The sequence below is a fragment of the Mastigoproctus giganteus genome, chromosome 1, assembly GCF_048544385.1.
Source record: "Mastigoproctus giganteus isolate SK-2022 chromosome 1, ASM4854438v1, whole genome shotgun sequence".
Lineage (NCBI taxonomy): Eukaryota > Metazoa > Arthropoda > Arachnida > Uropygi > Thelyphonidae > Mastigoproctus > Mastigoproctus giganteus.
This window is the reverse complement of record NC_143575.1, coordinates 226,800,322-226,826,877: the sequence shown is the minus strand read 5'-3', so window position 1 is coordinate 226,826,877 and position 26,556 is coordinate 226,800,322. Positions and strand designations below refer to the sequence as shown.

Genomic DNA, 26,556 nt, shown 5'->3' with positions numbered 1-26,556 from the left:
CCCGTGGAGGCAGGCCAGGTATATCAGCATTATAATTAATTACTCTGGCAGGTCCTGCCACCTAATTTCCTGAAATTTCAGTGGCTAGGATCTAAAAAAAAAAAAAAAAAAAAAAAAAAAGATTTGATCTTTCGCGTGGGGGGGGTAAGAGTGCTAGGATTTGAAAGGCCGAAACTATTGTGTACAGATAGAGTAGGGGAGGGAGACTGAAGACTGGGGGGGAGATACAGAAATATGGAGTCAATAGGGAAGGCGACCCCAATAGGTGTCAGTGGGGCATGCCCATGCCCCACCAGAAGGAAAAATGGGGGTGGCGAGGAAGGGAGGAGACAATAGGACAGGCATCTCCCCCCCCTGCCAGGGAAGTGGAGTGGAAAGAAAGCCAGGAAAGAGTGCTCAGTTCGGTCGCCAGTTGGCGCACTGGCAGCAAATCTGCTGTTTAAGGTGGGGAAAAAGATATGGGTCCAACGAAGCAGTCGGAACCAGTTCCCCGACGTCATTCATTGGCCATGTGTCCATCCAGGTAGGTTGAGGTCAGTCACATTTATGGGTTATATACACGACCAGGGTAGTCTCGTGGAGTGTGTCTTTTGCATCCCGGATGGGTCTGGTCCGTTGATCCTGTTTCCATCATCAAGGAAGGGTGGTCTAGTGCTGCTTATAGTCCGGTGTTGTGGAAGTTTAATGTCTGCTACAAGGCGTACTGTGCCCTTAGTTCCTGATCGCAGAACAGGTTCTTCTTTTGGCAAAGAGTTCCTGTGCAAATCTGGTGAGGTTCTTATATTCTTCGTTTGTGTCCAAGAGATGATGCTCCTGGCCTCGCGGCATGTAGGTCAATCTTGTTATTAGATTTCCACGTAGGTCCTCGTAGTTTGCACATTCGTGCATGAGGTGGGTCCAGCTTTCCGGTTTGCCACATGAACAGCTGGGGTCTTGGAGGAGGCCCAGAGATGTTAGTTTCTCGTTGAAGGGGCCGTGACCCGTCAATAAGTAGGTGGCATATAGGCCTGGGTGGAACAATACAGGTAGTTTTGGGAAAAACCTGTCTACATCAGGTATGAAGCGTCGTGTCACCTCTCCTTTGGTTGAGTCTGTCCACCTGTTTTGCCATTCCTGTTTTAAGTGTGCCAAGAGCCGAGCCTTTTCCATTTTTATATTGTGTGTGGGTTCAATCGTAAAGCCCGAGTAGGTCACAGAGATTCCTTTTGATATGTAGTATGCTAGTCCGCATCTGATCACTTCGAGATCCAGGGGTAAGGATCCAGTAAGAACCTGGAGCGCCTCCGTGCTCACAGTATTGCAGGCTCGGGTTGTTTTGAGCAATATTGTTCGTTGTGTTGAGTCCAGTATTCTTTTGTTGGTGGTCAGTCTGATTCTATAGTACCATATTGATGCACCGTATGTGATCGCTGGGAGAAAAGTAGTCTTGTAGTATAGCAACATGGTTTGTTTACTCAGTCCCCAGTCCTTGCGTGAGACTCGCGCAATCAGGCCTGAGTAGTTCCTAATCGTCGTCCTGAGTTACCTGAGATGCGGTTGGAATGTGAGCTTGCTGTCAAAAATGATCCCGAGGTATTTCATTTGTCGGTCGAATTTGATTGTAGCGCGATTTATTTTAATTTGCGGTGGCCTCCTTATGTCCAATGTTCCCTTAAGCAAGATGGAAGTCGTTTTGGCAGGCGAGATCTGTAGAAAGTTCACCGTAGCCCACCGCTGTAGAGTTATACAGAGCTTCATTTGCTCGAATCTCAAGTTGTGTCCTATTATCTGCCGTCACAATGAGAATTAAATCATCCGCAAATGGCCGGTGTTCAGAAAATCATCAAATACTATATTCCACAGCAGTGGACCGAGCACGGAACCCTGGGGGCAACCCCTATGGATGTTCCTGCAGATCTGTTGGTATGATACTTTCACTTCTATTTTTCGGTGTAAGAGGTAGCTTTTGATATCATTATAAAGGTTGCTTGGGACCTGTGCCATTCTGAGCCTGCCTGCCCAGGACGCTCGGCCACCAAAGTGAGTCGAACGCCCCGGCAAAATCCACTCCAATAGCGAGAAAGTACTTCTGTTGGCAATCATTCACTGATATCAGTAGGTTTCTCATCGCATCGACAGTCGAATGACCTGGCTTCAATCCGAATTGGTTTTTTGCCTCAAGGTTGGCAGTGGAGTAGTAGTGTTGTATCCGTCTATGAAGGAGCCGTTTATATAGCTTACTTAAAACTGTTAGGAGCGCTATGGCTCGATATGATTCCGGGAATGCCGGATTTTTGCTTGGAGCTTTGAGAATTAATTTGACATTTGCCGTTCTCCACTCCATAGGGAAGTAGCCAGCCTCCAGGCAGCAATTGTACAGCCTTAAGAGAAGTTGGGGTTCTAGGTCAGCAACCTTCTTTATGATTTCAGGTTCATGCATATCTCTTTCAGGGCATCTTTTGGGCCTAATCCGGGCAGTCGCTTCTTGGAGTTCCTCCATTGTAAATGGTTGTTCTATCTGTTCCGTGAGGTATTCTTCATTTTCTTTGCACAGCTTGAGTTGTTGTTCACTGGTTGGCTGTGCTGGTCTCTCTGGTGGGTGTAAAGTGTAAAGTGTGTTTAGGGTCAAACGGCACCAGGGGTTTCCCCCATCTCCGCGTTGCTTTCATTGTGGGTGAATGCGGGGTTTGTGCAATAGGGAATAATAGATCCATGGAATAATAGACACACAGGGAATAACAGACCCACGAGCTAGTCGAGGTCCGCCACAGCACATGCGCAGTTGTGGCCCACCTCCCCGTGGTGTAGACGGACATTGGGCAGGCTTTCCAGGTGATCACCTGCCTGCCTGGTGACAAAGAGGCTAGAAACAACACACACACACACACACACACACTGCACAAACATAACACTACACACATTTCTGGCCTTTTACAGAGTTCTGTTGTTGTTTTGGTTTTTAGGAGCATTAGCAACTAAGGCCATATTGCTCCGGGAATATGCGGTGGTCATTCCCTGACCTTTCCGCATCCTCCGTATTTGGTGGTGACGGGCTCGAACCCCGGTCTAATCAAGAAGCGTGTGCTACGCACTGTTGCTCTTTTCCCACCTGGCTATGGAGGCGCCTACAGAGTTCTGTATCCATCACAGTGTACCAAGGCGGAGATGGACTGACGTTCAGGTGCCGTGCTACACAAGGTAATATACATGTCTACACATTCCCATTGAACATATCCTCACGTCGAGATCCTACCTCGGCATTGTTTTGGACCAAGTTTTGTCGTACGTGGTAACCGTGTATTCAAATGGTATATATATATAAAAAAAAGGAGTAAAGTGTAGCCATTGTCAACCCACTGCAGGATGGAAGCCTCCTCAACAATTCATGCTGAGGAAAATGAACCATAATCTGCCACGCTGGTCCAGTGCGGGTTGGCAGATCGACCGTATTCAGCAGTCAGGGGCTTGAACCCCGGTCTACTCAAAGAGTGTGTGCTACTACACTCCCGCTCTGACCACTCGGCTACGGACGCACTGGACCCTTTCAGCGAGATAATGCCCGTCTTTTAAAAAAAACCGCACTGTGCAGAAATAGTCGATGCCACGTCGGGTGCAAGCGGTTATCACGGCAAAATGTGGCCCCAGGCGCTACTACATAAGCAGTCATATTGTTTTGGCTAATTGGAGAGATTCTTAAGTATCCTGCACAATTTGGCCTTGACTCAAGTAGAAATACTTGAGTCAAATACTTTAGCCTTGACTTGTTTACCTCCTATTTGATATCAGGACACGGATCATTAAATAAGAAATTGTTTAAATTTCGCTTGTCTCCTACGGAACTCTGCCATTGTGGCGGTGTGGAAGATTGGCAGCACGTGTTGTACTCTTGTCCCTCATACAATGAATTTCGAGTAATTCTGCAGAATGCAATTCCCAACTTTTCATCAGGATTGGAACCTAATTTTGTATCAAATGCCACGAGTTACCGCGCTCTTCAGGATTTTGCTAAGGCAACCTTCAATAAAAGGCTCGCAATCCTTTCTGCAATGACTACACATGCGAATGTTTCAAATTCAGCTCAAGACTCTTCACCTTCACTGCAATGACGTCCATTTTCTCAACAAGATCTACAACTCTGGACTTGTGCTCTGTGTGTGTGTGTGTGTGTGTTGTGTTTTTTTTTTTTTTTTTTTTTAAACTCTACAAGTGTCCTACAACTACAACTCAATTAGGCGATGAAAATTCCTGTGCTCCTTTGCTCGGATGGCTGTTAACTGACTGTGACTTTGTTATTGGTGATTGACTGTGACTTTGCTACTAATGACTGCAGGACTTATTGGATTTAACCTGACCTGTTTTTAAGGTTTGTGCCGGATTCTGGGCTTGTGCAAAATTTTGTCGGTTGAATGGTACTGTTATACTTAATTATTTTCTTTGAACTTTTTTTTTTATGTTAATATGCTTTCTGTTTAATATGCTTTATATTAATATAAGATTACTTTCATTGTTTACTTTGAAATTATCTGTGTGTACCTCAATCTGTTGAGGTTTTCTTTTGTACAGTATTTAATCTTTGTATAGTTGTATAAGTTAACGAGGCGGAGATGAACTAACGTTCCACGTGCCGCCCAAGACAAATAAATACATACATAATACAGACCATCGTCTCCTACATTGCTTTATATCAGACATGAGCAACCTTTCCTGGGTCGGTTGCCAAATTATCATTCTGTCTCCAAGTCAAGGGCCGGACCAAATTATTAAATAAAATAAATTAATATTAAACGAATTAAAACAACTTGCTACTTCATATTTCATTTATTTATAATATAATGCTTTGGTATAAAGCTCTACATAAATTGGTATAAAACTACATGTTTCAAATATATCTTCACCGGTAGTTGTTCCTTTTAACGGCCGAAGCGCCAATAATTCTTCTGTGATGTTGAAATCCGCATCAACTCCTCGAAGAAATATTGCTAGTTGTGCTGTATCGGAGGCATCGGTGCTGTCATCCAAAGCAATTAAAAATGCTTTCAATCTAGCAATCTTCTCTTTTAAACTTTTTTTGATATCATCAGCCATAATTTCTATCCGTCGGGCAACAGAACGTCTCGACAAACGAATATTCTCGAAGTCTTTTTTCTTTTCAGGACATATTATACTTGCAACATCCAGCAGACATTCTTTGATAAATTCTCCTTCACCAAATGACTTAGAATGCTTAGCGATTTTTTCGCTTACCACAAAGCTGGTTTTGACAATGCTGTGGTGCTGCGTTCTTTGCTTGTTGAACATTTACTGCTGGGTATCCAAGTTCTTCTTCAACTTTTCGTAGTTGTCCATCAATTTTTTTGGTGATCCGCATGTCTCGAAGTAAAGTGTCTCTTCAAGTTGTATTCTTTGTTGACGGATACGGATTCCTTGCACAGAAAACATACAGGAAATACTTTATTCAGAATAAAATAATAATCCTCCGTCCAGTTGTCTTGAAATTGACGATTCTCTGCATCTACTTTTTTTTTTTTTTGACATAACCCCTGACATTGTCACAAATTTATAAGCGATATTCAGAACCGTCAAACAAACTGTCTTCTACACCGCAGGCACTGAACAGAACACAACATCAACGCAGGCACCGAACAGAACACGACATCAACGCAGCCACCGAACAGAACACGACATCAACGCAGCCACCGAACAGAACACAATATCAATGCAGGCACCGAACTGACACGTTGTAACACGTTCACACACGCCGCTAGTCAAAGTGAGAAAGAGACCTTGGTGGGAGAAAACGGTGTGTTTTGCGCAAGTCATATGACGTCAGCTTAATGTGAGTTAGTAGAACACACCATGTTTTCTCCCACATGAATCAGACATTTCGCTGAAATAGATTAGGGCGGGATCAAAAGAAGTAGAGAACCGGATACGGCCCACTGGCCGGGAGTTGCCCATATGTGCTTTATATTGAACGTCCGAACAAATTGCACATACTCCAATTCCTGCTTTTTAATGAAAAACATGACGCTACTGTTTAGTCGAAACTGACCGAGTTCAGTTAAACAACTTGATCTGTAGCTCAGAAAGCTGAATTTAATGTAATCGGGAATGGAAGAGAGATAGAAGAGATTGTCAGAAGAGGCAACGCTTCTCTAGAGAAATTCAGTTACTTTGAACAAAACTAAACGGAGCATCACAGAAAATTTCGAAGCAATGTGCCACCTTTAAGGCGGATAATAAACCGTATCCAAATTGAAGTCATTATTCATCATTTGGAAACCAACAGCTGAGAGCAAATCCTAAGTAAGGATATATAAGACGGAACCATCCTCCTAACACACAATTGAGGTTTATCGCAAATGAAGGAGCTTCGAAGCAGCTAGGAATAAGAAAACACGCAAAAATTTGGTCGTACCTCCCATACTAAGGCAGTGTTCAAAAGACACACATAGTATAACATAAAATCGAAAATTCATTCGACCTTCTCCTTCTCAATTATAAACAAGCAAAAGCCATCTTCCTGAAAGTAAAACAAAAAACAAAAAACAAAAACAAAAAAAAAAAAAAAAAACTTAAAACTGTTATATTAGGGTAACCTTGAAATACACTTTCAACTACCCATGTGTAGTGTCTGTAAATTACGTGTGTTCTCTGGTCGATTTGCCTGCTTTGCTGGATGAAAAATCACGATTTTTCCGGAAAAAAAAAAACTTTCTATTCTACTTGCTAACAGTTCCTTGCGTCATCGAAGGGATTTGAATCAGGCCTTTTCCATCCGGTGTGGGGAAGGACCGTGACAATACCACTGTGCTAGCGACGCAGACCGAAAGTAAAAGGAAGATGGCAACAGCTATCTTCCTTTTATTTTCAATGAAAAAACAGATAGTGTTTTTGGACAGTATATCTGCATACAACGCCTTCTCAATACTAGCGCTCTTATCAGTCCTAGAAAAGTTATTTGCACTAAGAGGCAATATAATAAAAACTTGAATCAGGATAGTTGAAATAAGACATCTGAAGGTTTTATTTATTTTTTCTGTTTATACTCCGGGACAACCAAACGGTCAGAGGAGTTTACAATGTACACAGAATACAAGAAACAGCACCGTATTCAGCAGTCACGGGCTTGAACCCAGGTCACTGAAGGCACGTGTACTTATGTACCCGCGCGCCTGACCACTAGGCTATGGCGGCCTTGTTTCCCATCAAGATATGGAAAGCAACATTACTGTTACCGGCATACCTCAAGGGGTGGGGTAAGTAGTCCTATTCACCATGTTACTCGTAGCAGCTCTTAAACCATATAACCAAAATATACCCAGGGGCTCACATCTGGTGAGTATGGGCTTGGCACATCCAGGGTCCCGAGCTGGATATCATCATTCTTCTCTTTCTTGGTGATTTCCTTCTACTTCTCTCTCTCTCTCTCTCTCTCTCTCTCTCTCTCTCTCTCTCTCTCTCTCTCTCAGGGTAACTTAGAAGTTTTTAGCTGGTGCAGCAAAAGCCTCAGGCTTCCTTGCACCATATGGAAAATTGTAATGATAATAATAATAATAATAATAATAATAATAAATACTAACTAACTTACCTTCGCAGATAATGTAAAATTCATAATTACGTCAATTATATCAAAAGATCCAAACACAGCTCCAGAGATAAGTAAGGTGCAAAATACTTGTATTATTCAATTCCAGTTCCATCCCAGATCTTATTTTTGAATTCCACAAAATCAACCCGACTCATCATAACAAATAAAAGAGCAAGAACAACATTCCCGCCTACTTGGATGGAACGCAGGTGACGAAAGTAACAACTCACCTAGATTTAGGTGAGTTGTTACTTTCATGGGAAAAAAAAAAAAAAAAAAAAAAAAAAATCAGATTTTCGTCTGGGACGAAAATCTGATCTTCGCGCCACACTTTGCCCTAGCAAAATCCAAACCTTATCAGCCTTATGGGCTTTGAAAAAGAGTTAACCCGTATACGCAATCATGAGATGGTCAAATACTACATTCTAAAATTCCTGCTTCTTACGCCCCTGTACGTATTTAATGTTTGGTCTTCGGCTACTCCAACAAGCATCACTTTTTTTTCTTAGGAATTTGTATGCAGGCTTCTGATATGGTTGAACAGGATACCAAACCCATCACCATCTAGCGTTTCCCAAACTGGGGTTCGTAGACCAGTTCCAGGGGGCCTGCGAAACGGACCCTGTGGAATTGGTCAAATTATTTCTTCTGTGTGTAGCAAATTGATGATAAATAAAGCTATTATTATATATTTATATAAAAATAAGAATACAGTTGAGTTGTTTTAATTAAACATAACTTTGAATTTTCTTTTCAGAAAATCCAGTGTCACACACACATAGAGAAATATATATATATATATATATATATATATATATTTATATACACACACACCAATATATATATATATATATATATATACACACACACCAATGAGCAAAACATTATGACCACCTACCTAATATGATGTTGGTCCTCCACGTGCATCCAAAACAGTTCGTACCCGGCGAGGCAACTTGAATTTTCAGAGTTGCTATGTTATTTTAAGTTCGACTGTGCCATTTGCGGTTTTTACTTAAAAAAGAAACAATTTAACATACACCAGTCATCCATTGTACTCCGACATTCTGAATTACGATTAGTTGGGAAAACACGTCTTTACTCCGTAAAGCCGACAAACAAACACGTCTTCTTTATCGGCTGGCAGTAATAGACTGAGCAATAAACAGCTTAATATGGTACACGTCTAAACAAGTTGTTTTGCTGCAGTGCACTCTGTCGTCTCAATCTTGAACAACGAGCGTAACCGGGGGGCTTTTTCAGCAGACTTCGAATGAATGAAAATTAAAAATAAACATACAACATATTTTCTCAATTCATTTTTATTCTGAATTTATTACTTCTAAAAATAAAAAGTAATAAATTCTGGTTTGAACATAAGGGAAATCTGCTATAACTTCGGTGACGATATTTTCTTGGAGAAAATAAAGGACAAACCTTTTCAGGTTTGTCCTTTATTTTTCATAAGGATAAACCTGATTTTTCATAAGGTTCATAAGGATAAAAAAATTTTTAAATAGTTTATTTTTATTACTTTGTTCAAGAGCAAAACCAAGAAAAATTTTACAAAAAGATTTAACAAAACGCATATTCTAATAAAAATATCTAACTTTAAATAATACATGTAAATTTATTTAAAAAAGACGACTCAAATTTCATGACTCCACTGTTTCAACTTTTCGTTGCGTTTTTTTTTGCTGGACCATATATTGTTTATTACTGAAAATATTCTCTCAGTAGGAGCATGGAGTAAAAAAATATATGTTGAGGTCCTAAGGTAGGAGTGTTCAGTAGGAGAATTTGATCCCGGGAGACATAGGCAAAATTGTACGATTTTTAAAAGATATTTGTTTATCAATAAAATATCTAAATATTTCAACCCATTTATGATGACAGGTCATTTCCTCATTTTGTTTCCACTCTTGGAGGTTTTCCTTAGTAATATAATTTTGAACACAACAAACTACATCGAATAACTCGCCATTGTCAATATTCAGTTTTCTTTTGTTTGAAATAAAAGAAACGCTCTCTTCAACCTTCGTCCACAATGGAATTTCTCGCAAGGATCCATTCAAATATTTCCATTTCTAGGAAGGCGCTGTTCTATTGATTCAAATAATCAGTGCTGGTTTGGTAAAATGATTGATTTGATCCCTTATAATTTTACATCAACGTTGTTTTGTTTTTTTTTTTTAATTCTGAAATGATTTTCTTAATATTTATTGGTAAAAATTCTTGATATTTTGGTTCACTCAACTTTAATTTCAATTCATTTGAACTGAATTAAAGTTGAGTGAACGAAACATTGGTAAAACATTGAGTGAACGAAACATTGGTAAAAATTCTTGATGTTTTCGTTCAATCAACTTTAATTTCAATTCATTTGAATTGACAAAATTTTCACACATAAAAATATCTTGCGATTCAATTTTTAGAATATGTTTATAAAAAGTTTAAACTTTACTGTGAATGAAAAATAACCATGATTCAGCTAACGGATCGTTAAAAAGGTTTTTGAGACCTAGTAGTGCGTAAAGTGTGTTAGTTGCCTGACGGCACCAGGGGGTTTCCTCCATCTTCGCGTATTCTTTGTAAGTGACACAGAACTCTCTGGAGGCCAGATATTTAAAAAGTGTGTGGGGAGTGGTCTGTTGTGTAGTGGTATGTTCTGTTGCTTCTCTGATCATTTAGCCGTTGAGCCACCTATTGGGACCCACCGTTGCCCACACTTTGCCACGAGGAGGCAGGTCAGGCGCCCAGTAGATTATTTAAGTACTCTTTTAGGCCTTGCCACTGAAATCCTTGGATTTCAGTGGCAAGGCCTAAAAAAAAATGGGGGGGGGTGAACACTAGAATTTGGCCGAAAGAGATTTACAAGAAAGCAGTAGAATTTAGACGTTGATTAGAATTTCGTGGCATTGTTAGGGGTGTACTCGGTCAGTTTAGTGAGAGGGAGGGAGACTGAAGACTGGGGGAGGGGAAACAGGTAGAAGAATGGGAACGATAGAGTAGGCATTCCCAAAGAGGTCAGTGGAGACGAGCCTCACCAGGCGAAGTATGGGGGAGGCAGATAGGGGAGGAGACAGAGACCTGTCTCCTCCCTCCCCTGCCTTGGGATGGGGTTTTAAAGGGAACTGAGTTAGAGTACTCAGTTCAGATCGCCAAATGGCGTGTCGGGAGCAAAGCAGCAGTATGTCTTCGTTGGTAATGGTTGTCATGTCCATGTAGTGTCGAATCCGGTAGGAAGGTCAAACTGCCCATCCCGCTCTGGGGGTGGGACATGTTAGCTGGCAGTGGGGGAACCCGCCAGGCGAAGGGGTGGAAGAGCTACACATTTACTTCATTCATAAATCTGTTCTCAGTCTACTTGCATTCTATTTTCATACTTTTTTATTATATTTTTTTCACTCACTCATTCATCTTTTATTCACTCACCAGGGTGGGATGCAATGATGCGTAATGTAAATTTAAATACTAATTTAAACTATGGTTCACTGTGGGACATCTTTCTTGTTCCAAAAAATACAATTTTAGCAGCTTAAAAAGTTTCAAAATCCTTTCTAAAGCCGGTAGAGGGGTCAGCCATCTAGTTTTGCTGTAACCTTGTAGTTTTTTATTCTGAACATGTATATCATCACATATTTCCTTAAATTTTTCAATTCTAATTGTGTAGATGTAAAAGTATAAATAAATTTTGGTAAAACTTTAAAACAGGGTTCCCTTCCAAAATGGCAGTGATTGACATGCCTTGCCCACTATTGTTAGGGTTAGTTAGAGTGTTTACCCTCCCCCCGCGCTGTTTTAAAATCGGGAAATCTTTTTCCTATATTAAAACAGCGGGAGGGGGGGGAATAAACATCCTAAGACTGAGGCAGTCTGGAGGGGGAGGACCCTATTCTAACGATCAGCCACTAATACAACTACAAATACAATATCAACTTATTATTACTATTAGTTATATGGTGCAAGGAAGCCTGGGGCTTAATTTCATTACCTTTTCCGTGCAAAGCATACTTGCTACATCGGGTCTTCCCCGAAACACTCGCGTAATACTAAAAAAACACTAACGCATTTTAAGTGAGCCATGACGTTATAAGAAGCAAGTACAGTAGACTCGATTTTCCGGGATAGATGGTAAAAAAAAATTCCCGGATAATCGATTTCCCGGTTAATCCAAAAATACATTACGTCCCCGATATACGTTACAGGACTTCTTACGTAAGTCGAGTTTTACGAATACGGAAATGACTAATATAATATTGCTACTATATCCCTGATATGACAAAATTACAAAAACCACATAATATCCTCAGAAGAATTAAGAAAAATAGTTATATATTTTTAATTCAATAAAATTATCTCGGGTCAGCGGTGAAGTAGCCGGAGTGGCACATCATAATTCTTCTCTTTCTTGGCGATTCCTTTCTGCTTCCTTGCACCATATGGCTAATAATAAGAAGAAGAAAAGAAAACATAAAAGGAAGAATAAACGCATAGTATTGTACTGTAAAAATTGATATGTATTTCGTAGCCCATTGGTTATTATAGTTGACTTCATTGGACCGATCCCTTCACCGCTTCTCGTATTCCGTCTAACGTAACGTAAGTCAGAAGCTACGTAAGTCTTGGACTTACTGTATCGAAAAATGTTCAGCAACCTACGTAAAAAGTATGGCGATAGATAAAAAAACGAAAAAAAACTTACCACGCACTACTCGCATGTTCAAATACGATGCTTTCCTTTATTTTTTACGATGTCGATTTTAAATCGAATAGGTCCTTGGGGATGTCACAAACATTCTCTCAGATATGCCAGACAAGCTGTACTTGCTACCTGGGAGTCTAAAACGCTGATGGAAGTGATATTCGGGTGACACTCAAGTCAAGTGGACCCAATTTTGACGAAGTCCGGACGGTCTGTGACAGCCAAATCCTCTGCTTGCACCTTAAGGATGGTGGGACTATTAGTAATCATGGGTATAACCTCCATGCACAAGCACATGGTGGGTGACCACCCAGGTGTGAACCAACGTAAGCAGGGGTCGAGGTGGGGCGCCCACACCACATGGAGGAATGCCGCCCCTCTGTGTTACCAGGCAGTACTAGGTAGTAGAAGACTCTCATCAACCAGGGCAATACCACCGCTTTGCTTATTGGAGGCTTGAAGTGGTGGAACCCATGTTTAGTCTCCAGAGCAAAGTTCCGGTCAACCCTTCCCCATTTCTTCAATCATGCAGTATGATTGATGACTTTTGAGGTTATGATGAACATCGCGGCGAGATCCAATCTTCCTTACATTTCGAAGGTACAGCTCTAAAACGGTGTTCGCAGGCCGGCCGCTAGTTAGTACACCGGACCGAACCTATTAGTAACTCTTTAGCAGGCTTCCGGATCAGCTAGTGTATAATTTTGCTACCTCTACTCTGCCAGATAGTGACTGGAGGGAGTCCGAGTAGTGTATATGCGGGGGGGCATTGTCGAAGCCACGTTATTTCAAGGATATGGGTATATTCTTACCATGTGTGCGCCATATCCAAAAATTTCATTACTTCATACATGTCCCACCCACTTTTTTCTCACTATTGAATACACCATGAATTGTCAAACTAATAGAGTAAGCTTATCTGCGAAAAGATCTAAACCTTCCAAACACTTCCTAATTCATTTCACAAATATACGTGGTCTCAATTCTAATCTCAACGATGTCCATTTCCGCTTGCAGTCTGCCAAAACCCCATGTACTTTTTCTGACAGAATTTCAGTTATCGGTTGATTCAACTACTGCTCATCTCAGTTGCCCGAATTATTCGCTGTATGATTCCTTTCGCTTCAAAGGTGGTACTTGTGCATATGTCCGTTCCGATATTCCCTGTCAGAGACTTGGTAATTTGGAATCTCCTCTTTTCGATCTTCCCTGGCTTAAAATCTCTACTACATTCTGTCAAATTCATCTGTTGCCTCTTAACATTCTCCCAACTCACTAATCACTTGGAGCTCTTTGACTTTCTCTCTTTGCAACTTGACTTTCTCCAGTCCAACTTTCCTAACAGTGAAGTAATTTTCCTTGGTGATTTTAAAGTTCACAACTCCAGCTGGCTTCCGTTTTCTAGTCACACCGACCCAGCTGGTCCAGATGCTGAGGCTTTTGCAATTACTAATGACCTAGCACAGATTGTTCATTTACCTACAAGAATACCGGACAATCCTAACCATACAGCTAACACGCTTGATCTTTTTCTCACAAACAATCCTTCTAAGTACATGGTCGAAGTGAGAGGTCCTATAGACACCTCAGATCACAACTTGGTGATTGTCTCTTCTCCAATGGAGCCTTTATCTCATGGCTAATCCTAACCTCGTATTGTTTGGCATTACAAGAATGCAAAATGGAATGAACTGCGAGATTTCTTTTCTTCTTTTCCTTGGTCGGATTACTGTTTCAAAACTTCTGATGTCAACGTTTGCTCAGATCATGTCGATGAGATTATTCTTGCAGGAATGGAATCCTTTATCGCACAATCCACTTTAAAATCTCGTACTTTATCTAAACCTTGGTTTTCCAATAAATGTGCTAAGGCTGTTCAACAGAAGAACGTTGCATATCGTAATTGGCTTGTTTCTAATTCTTCAGTTTCATTTTCTGCCTACACCAAAGCTCGCAACAATTGTAAGGGAGTTATTAATCAGTCCAAACTAGAGTTTGAACAGGCTAAGAGTAGAAAACTTGCTTCTTGCCCTAATGGTAGCCGAGCATTCTCGTCTCTTGCGAAAGCTATTGGCCGCAATTTTTGCCCATCTCTGCTCCCACTTCTGTCAAAACCAGATGGTTCTGTTGTCACTTCAGCCAAGGATAAAGTTGAACTGCTAGCATCCCATTTTTTTTCCAACTCATGTATTAATGATCTTGGTAAAACACCTCCCACCATTCCCAACACACTCCATTCAATGCCTCCTGTGGTTTTCCGTCAAAAGGATGTCAGAAGGATTTTGACGAATCTTGATGCTAAGAAAGCTCCAGGTCCTGACGGTATTTCTCCACATTTTTTCACTTTCTTATTCCAAAGATGTTTTTCCTTCTGCTTGGAAATTTGCTCATATCCAGCCAGTTCCTAAAAAGGGTGACAAATCTCTCCCATCCAATTATCGTCCCATTGCAATTAATTCTACTCTTTCTATAGTAATGGAGAAATCAATTAACCTCCAACTCTTAAACTACCTAGAAACCTTCCGTCTGATCTACGATCACCAGTATGGATTCCGCCAGTGTCGATCCACTGGTGATATTCTGGCTTATGTTACCCATTTATGGACTAATTCAATGGAAAAGTTCGGTGAAACTTAAGCAGTTGCTCTCGACATCTCAAGGCTTTCGGTTGTGTTTGGCATAAAGGTCCTCTAAACAAGCTTCCGTCTTATGGTTTGCCTGCTGTTTGTTTGTAATTGGTTATCAAGTTTTCTCTCTGATTGCTCACTAAGGGTGATGGTAGATGGCTCTCTGTCTTCTAACTTCTCCACTAATGCCGGTGTCCTCCAAGGTTCAGTTCTTTCCCCACTCTTATATATATTGTATATTAATGACCTTCTTCCATTGACTGGAAATCCTATCCATAGTTTTGCCGATGACAACACATTTCATTCCACTTTCCATTTTGAGAAACCTTGCCCTGCTCAATCAGCTTCAACTTTTCGAAAATCTGCTACCAATTCCTTAAATACCGATCTCCAGGAAATTCTCCGGTGGGGCAAAGACAACTTAGTTGATTTCAATCCTTCTAAAACTCAGTCTTGTCTTATATCTCGCAAAAAGGATTCTTCTGCTCCTATGCTTATCTTTGGTGACATTCCGATTTCTAGGCAAAATGATATATCTCTTTTGGGAATTACCCTGACTTCTAATCTCTCTTGGCACTAGCACATTACAAATATTGCTTCCTCTGCATCTAAAAAACTTAGTTTTCTCTTTCGCTCTAGGCGTTACTTTTCTTCCAAACAGCTGTTCACTCTGTACAAATCGCAAATCCGCCCTACCATGGAATATTGTTCCCACATCTGTGGTAGTGCCCCCAAAACCTCTCTCAGACTTCTTGATTCCATTCAGAAGATGGTAGTTAGGTTAATTAATGATTCATCTCTAACAGAGTCTCTCCACTCTCTGTCCCACAGACGTACTGTTTCTGCTGCATGCCTCTTCTACAGATATTTTCATGGGCACTGTTCTTCTGAATTTGCTTCTATAATTCTCGCTCTCTCTTTCAAAACAGTCCGAACATGTGCCGCCACCAGCCAACATCCATTTACTGTCCAACTTCAAACTCACAGAACCAACTTTTCATCTTCCTCGTTTATTCATTAATACTGTCGTTTTCTGGAACAACCTTCCTTCATACGTATTTCCTGAAAATTACAGTCTATAGAAGTTCCAGTCCAATGTCAACAAATATCTTCTTTCGTCTTCTCAACCTCCAACCCAAGCACGGTGCTAAGTACTATAGGTTCTAATACCACTCGTGTTTGGAGTTTACATAAAAAAAAAAAAAAAAAAAAAAAAAATCGAATAGCCTCCCTTAATTTTTTTATAGTGTCGCGTATGGTTTGGTCATTAGAGATTTAACGGATGCACCGTTTTAAAACAATGGAATAATTTCAAGTTTTGTTTTATTCAAAGCACAACTCTTGCGTTTGCCCATCATTTTCGCGATTTCTAAACAAAAAAAAAAAAAAAAAAAAACCCGCCATCCCTGACATAAATAACGAAACAAAATTTGTCCTTTTGCGGTGCGACGAAACAGAATCGAAACGACGCACTAAAACAAACTAAACATTTGAATTATGACGCGACTTACTAAACAAACTAAACTAAATAAAGATAATAGATACACTAATCTTCCAATGACGACTTATAACGGCGTTTCTTGTCGCTTATTTACGACTTGCAAAACATCTGTTTATACTTATTCTAGTTATAACAATTTAATTTTATGATTTCTGGTTGATTTTTTTTTTCTTTTTTGATTTGGAGTCTTGAAGTGTCCCGGTTAATCCGATCCCGGTAAATCGAGAGTCTGCTGTATTAGAAAAGAATTTTGTGCAATCAGACCGTGTATTAAATAGTTCCATTCGCACAATAAAAGTTAAATGACTAAACAAAAATAAAGGACAAAAGTGGGTTTTTGAAAAATAAATAAATCTAAAGGATTTATTTATTTTCAAGGACGTATGGTCACCGTAGCTATAACTAGTGTTTTTCTGATTTTTGTGATTTATAAAGTCGGTATGATTTCAACTTTATACACCAGAATAATAAGTTAGACACACCTCTAGGCACAAATTCTCATTATACCGATTAGTTCCAAGTTATTTTATGGGTTCAAGAAGTGATAGGTTTAATGATAATTATTTCGTCCAATTTGCAAATTCCTTTTTTATGTAAACGTTTTAAGATTTCAGCTTATCAGGACGTACTGTTTCTATTACGTAAAAACCAGCAGAAGAAACCATATATTCGTAAATTCGGTCTTGATAAGTGGTTTTCTCTCTTTCTCTGGAAGCGATTTTTGATAACTCTTATATTTTCATGCAAAGAACTTAGTATTCACAATCTAGCTAAAATTGGAGTTTTAGAATTCACACTCTAGCTAAAATTTTCTCACTTGCACGCATTTCTTTTCACTGGAAACGGAAATGTGAATGCACGATAGACAAATATGATTTGGATGGGGACTCCCTCTAGTGATAAAATATGTTATTATTTTGCGCGTTTTCTGGATGAAGAGGAGGCATAATGCTAGAATTACATTTTATGTTTCTTAAACGATTTATTCATCATTCATGAATTTGCAATTTATTATACAATTTATTGATTATAAATATAATTTTTTTATTTTCTGTGTAGAAAATAAAAATATAACTTTAAACGCTGTTGGTATATCGGATTACTGAGATTACACGCTACGCGGAATATTCATCTTCGAATTCATTGTCTTATCTTTGCCATATTAATTAAAACTTGCCCACTTGCCTTTTTATGTTGATTCCAACCCATCTTACCTGTTATTTATTGAATTTTTTTATGTTAAAGCACTAACTATTTTTATATACCATGATTTAATTAAATCGACAAAAAAAAAAATCTCTTCTATAGAAACTTTTCCATCATAACATTAAAACATCGAATTATTAGCTACGATTTGGAAATAGGGGGATTTCCTATAATTAATAAAATTATTAAAACAAACTATACGCGGATTAACCAAACCCAACGAAAGATTAATCAAATTAAAACACTATTATTATGCCACACTGAAAATTGCTGCAACTGCAATAAGTTAAGCTTTAAAAGGCGCTACTGCTGCTTTAAATATATAAATTTCACTTAAATATTGATGTTTAATGCCTTCATTTTGAATTCAAAGTTGTTTATCTTATTTTGAAAGAATGATATCAAATTAGTTGCCCATCCCTAACCCAAGACCTTCCATTCTTGGAATATTGTTAAATAAATAAACTAACCGTTACAAGTACCTTCATCTTATATTACAATAAATGAAACTTTTATAATGCGTAACAAATAGGTACTTCAATCGGCAGCGGGACAAGAAGGTAAAAGCCGGACTGTCCTGCCTAAATTGGGATGACTGGTCACTTTAATTATGGATTCCATTAGACTGTTTATGGCTGGAATTTCGGCGAAAACAATGCTTTCGGGTCCTGACCACAAATTTTCAATCCCTTTAAGCCGTGACTATTACTGACCACGTGAGCACATCTCAACTGGTTGTTTCAAAACATAATAAAATATCACGTTCTCGCATTTTATAGGAATTAATAAAAAAAAAAAAAAAAAAAAAAATGAATGGCTCGAGATAGAATGAAGATATTTGAAAAGGCAATTATATTAGACAAAAAAACAATTTACCAATCATTTTTATTTTACTTTCAAAAGTGTTTACAATAATCGACTTCGATATTTATTTATTTATGATGATTTATTTCCCCAGGAAAGAACGTACGAGAACCAAAAAAAATTATTACTAGCCAATTTTGCTTCTAAAGATTTGCTTTTTAATTTTTGATGTTATGAAGTGGTAAAGCGGATTTATGCAAATTAAACAGAAGCTTGATAAGCTTATAAAGTTATTCAAATATGCATTGTTTCGCCCCTTAAGTGGTCTCAAAAATAACAACCCTATTTCTTTAAAGATTTGACGAAGCAATTATTTAATGATTCCCTTAATACTTTTGCGTCAATAAGCACTGCTACAAAAAAAAAAAAATAATAATAATAATAAATAAAAAATAAAAAAATAATAATAAAAATTAATAATAATAAATAAAAATTAAAAAAAAAATGGAAATCACATATTTTGCTTGCATGCAACTACTGGGGAATGAAGTTTCACTTTCTTACGTATATCTTTAAAGTGATGCAAAGAAGCGAAAGTTTACTGAAATTATAATCTGCTACATTAAAAATTAACTAGAAATATTTATTCAGGCGTGCTATAAAAATTTTATTTTATATTTCGTTTTATTTATTATTTTTGTAACATATAAACGACAGCGGTTGTGAATCACTATACTGTTAAAATCATATAAAATTAGCCATGAAATACAGGGGTTGTTAAAATTAAAGAATCCCTATGTATAGGGCTCTGGAGCGAGTTCTACGGCTAGTACCGAAGACAAATTTGGACAACAGGTAAAAAGAATGCGCTCGCCATTTATTGGAAAAAAAAAAAAATAGTTACAAAATTTGTCACTGTGTGGCGCTATATCGATATATATATATATATATATATATTTTTTTTTTTAATGAAAACCCCAAACACGAAAGGTATCAAAACCTATAGTACTTAGTACCGTGCATGGGTTGAAGGAGAAGTATGGGGGGAGGGGGATGCCGGAAACTTTGCTCTAGAGACTAAACATGGGTTTCACCACTTCAAGCCTCCAATAAGCAAAGTGAAATATATATGGCGCGTAACTATCTTAGTTACGATTATGCAAATAGCTTTCGTTATTTACATAACCGTAAGTTATTGCCACAGCGCCACTACTCAGCCAGCTCTACTGTACTGTATAAAAGCAAAAAAATTATTCAAAATTGTTAAAAGCAAAGCAGTCTCTTCAAAATCACATAGTAGATGTTTGCCTGCACTACAGCAGCAATGCCAACAACATTGCAGGAAAAGACACTATTACTGAAGCTGTACTCTCAGAACAGCAACAATGCAGCTGCGACTATCAGAGAATTCCGGCCTCAGAAGCGCATAAGGCCAACGTGGATCTATGACTGTTTGTGCTGTCCGCAAAATGATTGTAAAATTTGAAGCGACAGAACATCTTGGTGTTCAACCAGGCAGAGTTCGAAAGCGAGTGGACTCCTCTCGTGTTGAGGATGTGGCTATAGCTGTCGTGGATTTATCAAGTCTTTCTCTTCAGTACGAGCCTTAGAACTCGTTCCAGAGCCCTCTACATAGGGATACTTTAATTTTAACAACCCTGTACATAAAACTTCCAAAGAAAATACATTTAGTTAGTTACTGCCTTAATTCATGGTTTGATTTTTTTTTTTTTTTTTATGATGGGATGAATTAACCACGAATTACACATGCAAAATTTGAAATTCTGTGTACAAAAAATTGAAAAATAGGCAAAAATTATTCAAAATTGTTAAATTTTTTTGATGCCTCCTATATTTTCAATATTTTCTGAACACAATTATGAAAAATTCATGTTCTGCATTTCTTTTCAAGAATTCAAACTACAGGTCTAAATGTAGTTTTAATTTAAAAAAAAATTAAAACTACATTTAGACTTGTCGGCCAGCAAATTCAAATGTTTCAAAATTCAAAAGTTACTGTATTTAAGAGCGTGCATAAATACAGTAGAACCTGGATAAGAAATTCCCGCATAAGAAGTTTTCCCCTGTACTAGGTTTGGTTTCTTAAGTCCCAATTTCATCTCTATATGTTGTAATGTATTATTTTCCCGCATAAAAAGTTCGTGATAAAGAATACACAGTGTATTATTGTAATGAGTTTTCCCCACTTAATACGTTTTTTTAATAATAGAAATTATTAATTTTTAATATTAAAAAAATATTAAATAATATAAACATTTGGTAATCGAACAAGTTAGTGCCAAGCATCATTTTAGTTCATAGTAAACCACCGAAGTAGGTGAAATGGCATCGTTTTTATTATATCTCATATTGTGAATGCTTTCATAACGAGTTGCCCTGATATTGCACTACTTCCAATTAGCAACGCTTCGCCAATGGAGAAGACTAATGTTACTTATTCTCGGCTGATACCTCCACCCAGGGGTGGTGAGGTGGTAGTATCTGCCGAGAATCCATTGGTGAAGTGTGTTGCCTATCTGAACGCTTCGAGAGTGGATTCGAGAATCCACTCTCGAAGGTAATGAGTTTACCAATAGAAGAATGTTAAGCAATTAAAAATTTTCAGTTTAAAAATGTTTCCCATAAGCAGAGTAAAATATTTATAAATTCTAAAATAGTACTTAAAAATCATCTCTAACTTATGTATGTGTATCTTTTCATTTTTATTTGGGTAGTTAATATTTCATATCCTTAGGTAATTTTCATTTTTATTTGGGTAGTTAATATTTCATATCCTTAAGTAATTTTCCCTTTTAAGAAGTTTTTCGGGGCACCTCCGTATCCAGGTGGGAAGGGCAGCAGTGCGTAGCACACGCTTCTTGATTAGACAGGGGTTCGAGCCTGTCACCACCAAATACGGAGGATGCGGAAAGGTCGGGGAATGACCACCGCATATCCCGGAGCAGTATGGCCTTAGTTGCTAATGCACCTAAAAACCAAATAACAAACAACAAGAAGTTTTTCCGCGTAAGAGGTTCTAAACCTCCAGTCCATTGGAAAACTTCTTATCCGGGTTCTAGTGTAGTTTGATTCCAGATGATGCATCAATGTCACAAAGCTAGAGAAGGATTGGATGAAAAGATGTGGCAATAAAGCGTAAAGCGAACTTATATCAATAACTCTTCATGATATATGCCAGTCAACAAATGTGTATAATTAGGTTTAACTTAATCATGAATTTTTTCCTAAGCAATTAAAAATCTTCAGTTTAAAAATGTTTCCCATAAGCAGAGTAAAATATTTATAAATTCTAAAATAGTAATAGACATTAAGAGACGATAATTAATAGACATTTCTGGAATTTTCTGCAGGGAATTCATCATGCTCCTTATGTGAGTTTTCTGAGAAAGAATAAAGATGCCATCAACATTTAACTTACTCAAAACCTTAAATACTTCAATCAGATCTCCTCCTCGCAGGTGCGTAGTTTGCAGACGCTTCAATTTGCATAACTGTTGTCTTAATTGGTAAGAGTGCTCTTTTGTACTTCTCACTAATCGCATTGCCGTTCTCTGCACCCGTTCTACATGTCTAAATTCTTCTTAAAATGAGGCTTCCAAATCAGTATTCAGTACTCAAGATATGGTCTAACCATTGCCTTTTACAGCGGAATTATTACCTATTTATTCCTGTTGGCAAATTTCCTGTATATCATTGACGAAATCCAACGAACTGTCCTAGGAGATCATCTGCACTGTTCAGAGAACTTCGTGTCCGACTGTACAATTCCCTCAAATTTTTTTCGTTCTCCACTACCTTGAGTGCGGTCTAACACAGCTGGTATGTTATTCTGGGATTACTGATGAGAGGCATCAGTAATCCCAGTACCTTGCATTTGTTAATGTTAAACTTTAATTGGCACTTCTTAGTCCATCTGTCTAATTTTTCTAGACCATGTTTTAGTAACATACTCTGATTACTATCATTAACCATCCTGCCGATCTTTGTATGTGCAAACTTAGATCTTAAACCTGAATATGTTCGTCGCTATCATCAATAAATATTGAAAACAACAATGGGCCCAATCCTGAAAGCTGGGGGACTACAACACTGTCTTCTTCCACTAGTCGTTGTAGTAAGATTTTAGGAGCATCAGCGACTAAAGCCATATTGCCCCGTGTATATTGTCTGTAAATTGCGTGTGTTTTGAGGTCGATTTTCTGTTTGCAGGACGAAAAATTCGAGTTTCCGGGAGGAAAAAACCATGCTGCCCTCGCCTGAGACCCACTAACTTAGCCACGTTGTGAAAAAAAAAAAATCCTCCCATCATCGACGGGACTCGAACTCAAATCTTTTCCACTCGTTGTGGGAAGGACGGCGATCCTACCAACTGTGCTACCCACAAGGCTCTTCTTTCACGGAATCATCCATTTATCCATGTCATTAATACCACAGCGCCAAATTATCAACCTTTGGATTAGTGGAGGCTATCCACTGCTTCTGTGGGGACGCGGAGACCTGGCAGCACCTAATATATCATTGCGAACATTGTGAAGACCTCCGCTGCCTGCTAATCACCAGACTACACTACTCACCTAGAGAACAGGAATCGCACATCCTAGATACAGAGGACGAATACAAGGCGTTCTCACGCTATGCTCAGAACTTGTTTGCACGAATAACCCTTTGGGCCATATATGAAAACAACTAACTACAACCTGAACGTGACAAAATCCAAATTCATCCCAACCTAAATGTGGAATTAATATTACCCTGGAGTAAGAAGATGATAAAGTTTGGAACCACAACTGGTTAAGGCTAACGAAGTCCGCTGAGTATTACCAAACAGGAAGAAATACTGAATGGGGACTCCATCCCAAAAATAATTTTCCACTGAAATGGACAACTTGAATAGGAAATCTCACTGGATACATGACCATTGACAAGACATAAAAACGGCAATATTGCCTCAGCGCATTTAACCCCCTTCCTCGGCAGGGAGAGGAGAGGGTCCTCCGTTTTCCCCCTCCTCTGCCAACCCCATCTTCTCCTGGTGAGGCTTGTCCCCACTGACATTCCTGGGGATGTCTTCACTCTTATCCCCATACTTCAATCTTTTCCCCCCAGCCTTCAGTCTCCCCCTACTCTACCTGAACCAACAGAGTATGCCCCTAAAACAAGCTGAGAAATTCCAACACTTAAATCTTACTACACTTCCAGACCGGGAAATGTGCAATCATTGAAATGAACAAACTGAATAGGAACATCACTCAATTCATGATCTATGACACAACATTATGATGGCATTCATGCCCTGGTGCCTCTAGGCGATCTGAGCCGGGAATCCTGACCTGGCTCACCTCTTTTTAAAACTCCATCTCTGGCGGGGGGGGGAGACGGTTTCTGTCTCCGGCACCCTTGCCACCCCCTTTTTCTCCTGGTGAGGCCTCGTCTGGCCTCACTGACCAGTTGGGGTGCCTTCTCTTATTGTCCCCATACTTCAACCTTTCACCCCACCGTCTTCAGCTTCCCCTCTACTCTACCTATAGCTAGCGTACGCTTCACACAAACTCAAAATTTAATTACGTCTAAATTAAATCGCGTTTATAAACATTTGGCCTTTCCAATTCTAGCGCTCACGTCTATGATAGTTTTTTTTTTAAGGCCCTAGCCACTGAAATCTCAGGAAACTAGGTAGCAGGGCCTGCCAGAGTAAAAATTTCATTACTGGATACCTGGTCTGCCTCCACGGGGCCAACGTTGGGATTCAGCATGGGTCTAGCGGCTAAACCATACACAGCACTATACTTACAAAATCCATACACTTTTAAATCCTCCGGCCTTGCAGTGAACTGTTACACCCACAATGAAAACCACGCGGAGATGGGGGAAATCCTTGGTGCCGTCAGGCACGAATACACTTACACTTTACAGTGCTCCGATTTATTTTTATTTATTTATTTTTATATATTTATTATTTGGTCTCCGTCCAGGAAGCTCAGGCGACCCTGGCAGAGACCAGCTAGAGAATTATGGGCAGCCTTGCTACCTCCTAGTGGTGTGCGCGAGCAACGTAGGATCTCACCAGGGGCCCATGACACAAAACAGAACCCAACAAAATATTACACATCCAACACTTTCCTGGCATGTATAGTAGTTCTGTATTTCTTCCAGCGTACATACGGCGCAGATGTGGGAAACCACAGGTAGCGCCTGACCCTAACACTATGCACAGTTCTCCAATTTGTGCGGTAGCACAGTTCTCCAGTCACCATGCTCCCCACACCGGATGGAAAAGGGCAGGGTTCGAATCCCGTCGATGACGCGAGGAACTTTGGTGGACATTTTTCACTCCGTGGCTGAATTAGTCGGTCTCAGGCGTAGATAGCAAGGTCCCTCCCCCTAGAAATTGGGGTTGTTTCGTCCAGCAAACAGGCAAATCGACCAGAGAACACACGCAATTTACAGACAAATAAATATATGGATAGAGATAATCATTTATGGGAGACCCTAATATCATAATTTGGTTTTGTGTTCCAATTTGTCTTCCATATGGTGTAGTATCAAAGTTTTTCTGAAGTCTAAGTATACAGGCGCCTCCGTAGCCAGGTGGGAAGGAGCAGCAGTGCGTAGCACACGCTTCTTGATTAGACCGGGATTCAAGCCCGTCACCACCAAATACGGAGGATGCGGAAAAGTCAGGGAATGACCACCGCATATCCCGGAGCAATATGGCCTTAGTTGCTAATGCTCCTAAAAACCAAACAACTAAGTATATGATGTCAAAGTTATATTTTTTGCATCCAATTCTTTTCTTATTGCGTTATAATATCCAAACTCATTGGCTATACAAAACCGCCTCTTAACAGATCCATGCTGTGATTGCAGCATAGTCCGGAAAACACATTGACCGGAATGCATATCAAGCGTAGTATATGCATTAGAAAGAACCGACGCACTTTGAGGACGCTATAAGTGTACTGAGTAAACTAAATGCTGATGGCATCCTTACCCGGGTGCCTCCTTAGACAGGTGGGAAGGAGCAGTAGTGCGTGTAGCACACGCTTCTTGATTAGACCGGGGTTCGAGACCGTCACCACCAAATACGGAGGATGCGGAAAGGTCAGGGAATGACCACCGCATATCCCGGAGCAATATGGCCTTAGTTGCTAATGCTCCTAAAAAAAAAAAAAAAAAAAAAAAAACCCAAATAGCATCCTTACTTTCTCTCAGACGACACGCATGAGGACAAAAATTGAAATTAAAAAGGTTGGTTGCTGGACAGATGTGCAAAAATTTGCTTTCCGCCAGAGAGTAATTGTTGGAACAAACTTCCATCTGGTGGTGTGGAGCGGACAGTTTAAATAAATTTAAGGAAAGATTACTCAAATTATTAGAGGAGATGGACAAATAATGTGGGGAGTTGGCTGTTTTTTTTTTTTTTTTTTTTTTTGACTGATGCTGTATAAACTTGCTTCATTTGCCACTAATATTACCAATCGTGAAGCCGGAAAGTAGGATCATGGTTCGAGGTGTTTCTCATGATATGGACTACGTTCACTGGTTGCAGTGCATGAAATCACGAATGCGCCACATTTATGTTCTGAATAATTTTGTGTGCCTTACAGTGTGGCAATTTTATAAAAGGGACACTTGCACCATTCAATACTACAACGCTCCATATCACAAAAAAAGCAAAGATTGTGAGCATATCCTTTGAAGAGAACAAAGTCGGAGCATTTAATATTTACAGTGGGCAGAAGGGAACGAGATCTCAACCCAAATGAAGATCTTTGGGATAAAATATAAAACAGAATTAGAGCAAAGACAAGAGCCGTTTGCTTTGTTAGTAGAGCTTACGCATGCCTTAAAAGGAGGATCGGAGCTCTCTACTAGGAAGCTGGTGGAATTTGCTCCGAAATGATAGATTGCGTCCATGCGCTGTTCAGTACTTAAAAGAAATTAGTAGTTGAAATTAATTAAATTCAACTTATATTGACGCTGAAGGTCAATACCAGTACAGTACTTGAAATGTAGAACTGGTGCCCCTTTGGCAGGGTCACAGTCGAAGGTGCATAATACTCGATTAATTTATTTGAATAAATACACGTGTTGCTCATAATCAAAAGTTTCCTATAACTTT

The 26,556-nt window shown here is 39.3% G+C and overlaps 2 protein-coding genes across 3 annotated transcripts in view; both read right to left on the bottom strand.

The window, feature by feature from the left end:
- The window catches only part of LOC150091567 (cytochrome P450 307a1-like), a 315,165-nt gene that overhangs the window by 115,624 nt on the left and 172,985 nt on the right, over positions 1–26,556 (bottom strand). The gene's annotated exons all lie outside the window — the stretch shown is intronic.
- LOC150091568 (general transcription factor II-I repeat domain-containing protein 2-like) lies at positions 4,798–5,277 on the bottom strand. The gene has a single exon (XM_090368955.1). It carries the CDS (start codon positions 5,275–5,277, stop codon positions 4,798–4,800), a length of 480 nt encoding a protein of 159 aa, XP_090225081.1.

What these genes read in the sequence shown, in the direction of transcription:
- LOC150091568 (XM_090368955.1), bottom strand. Translation starts at nt 5,277, where the DNA reads ATGTTCAACAAGCAAAGAACGCAGCACCACAGCATTGTCAAAACCAGC.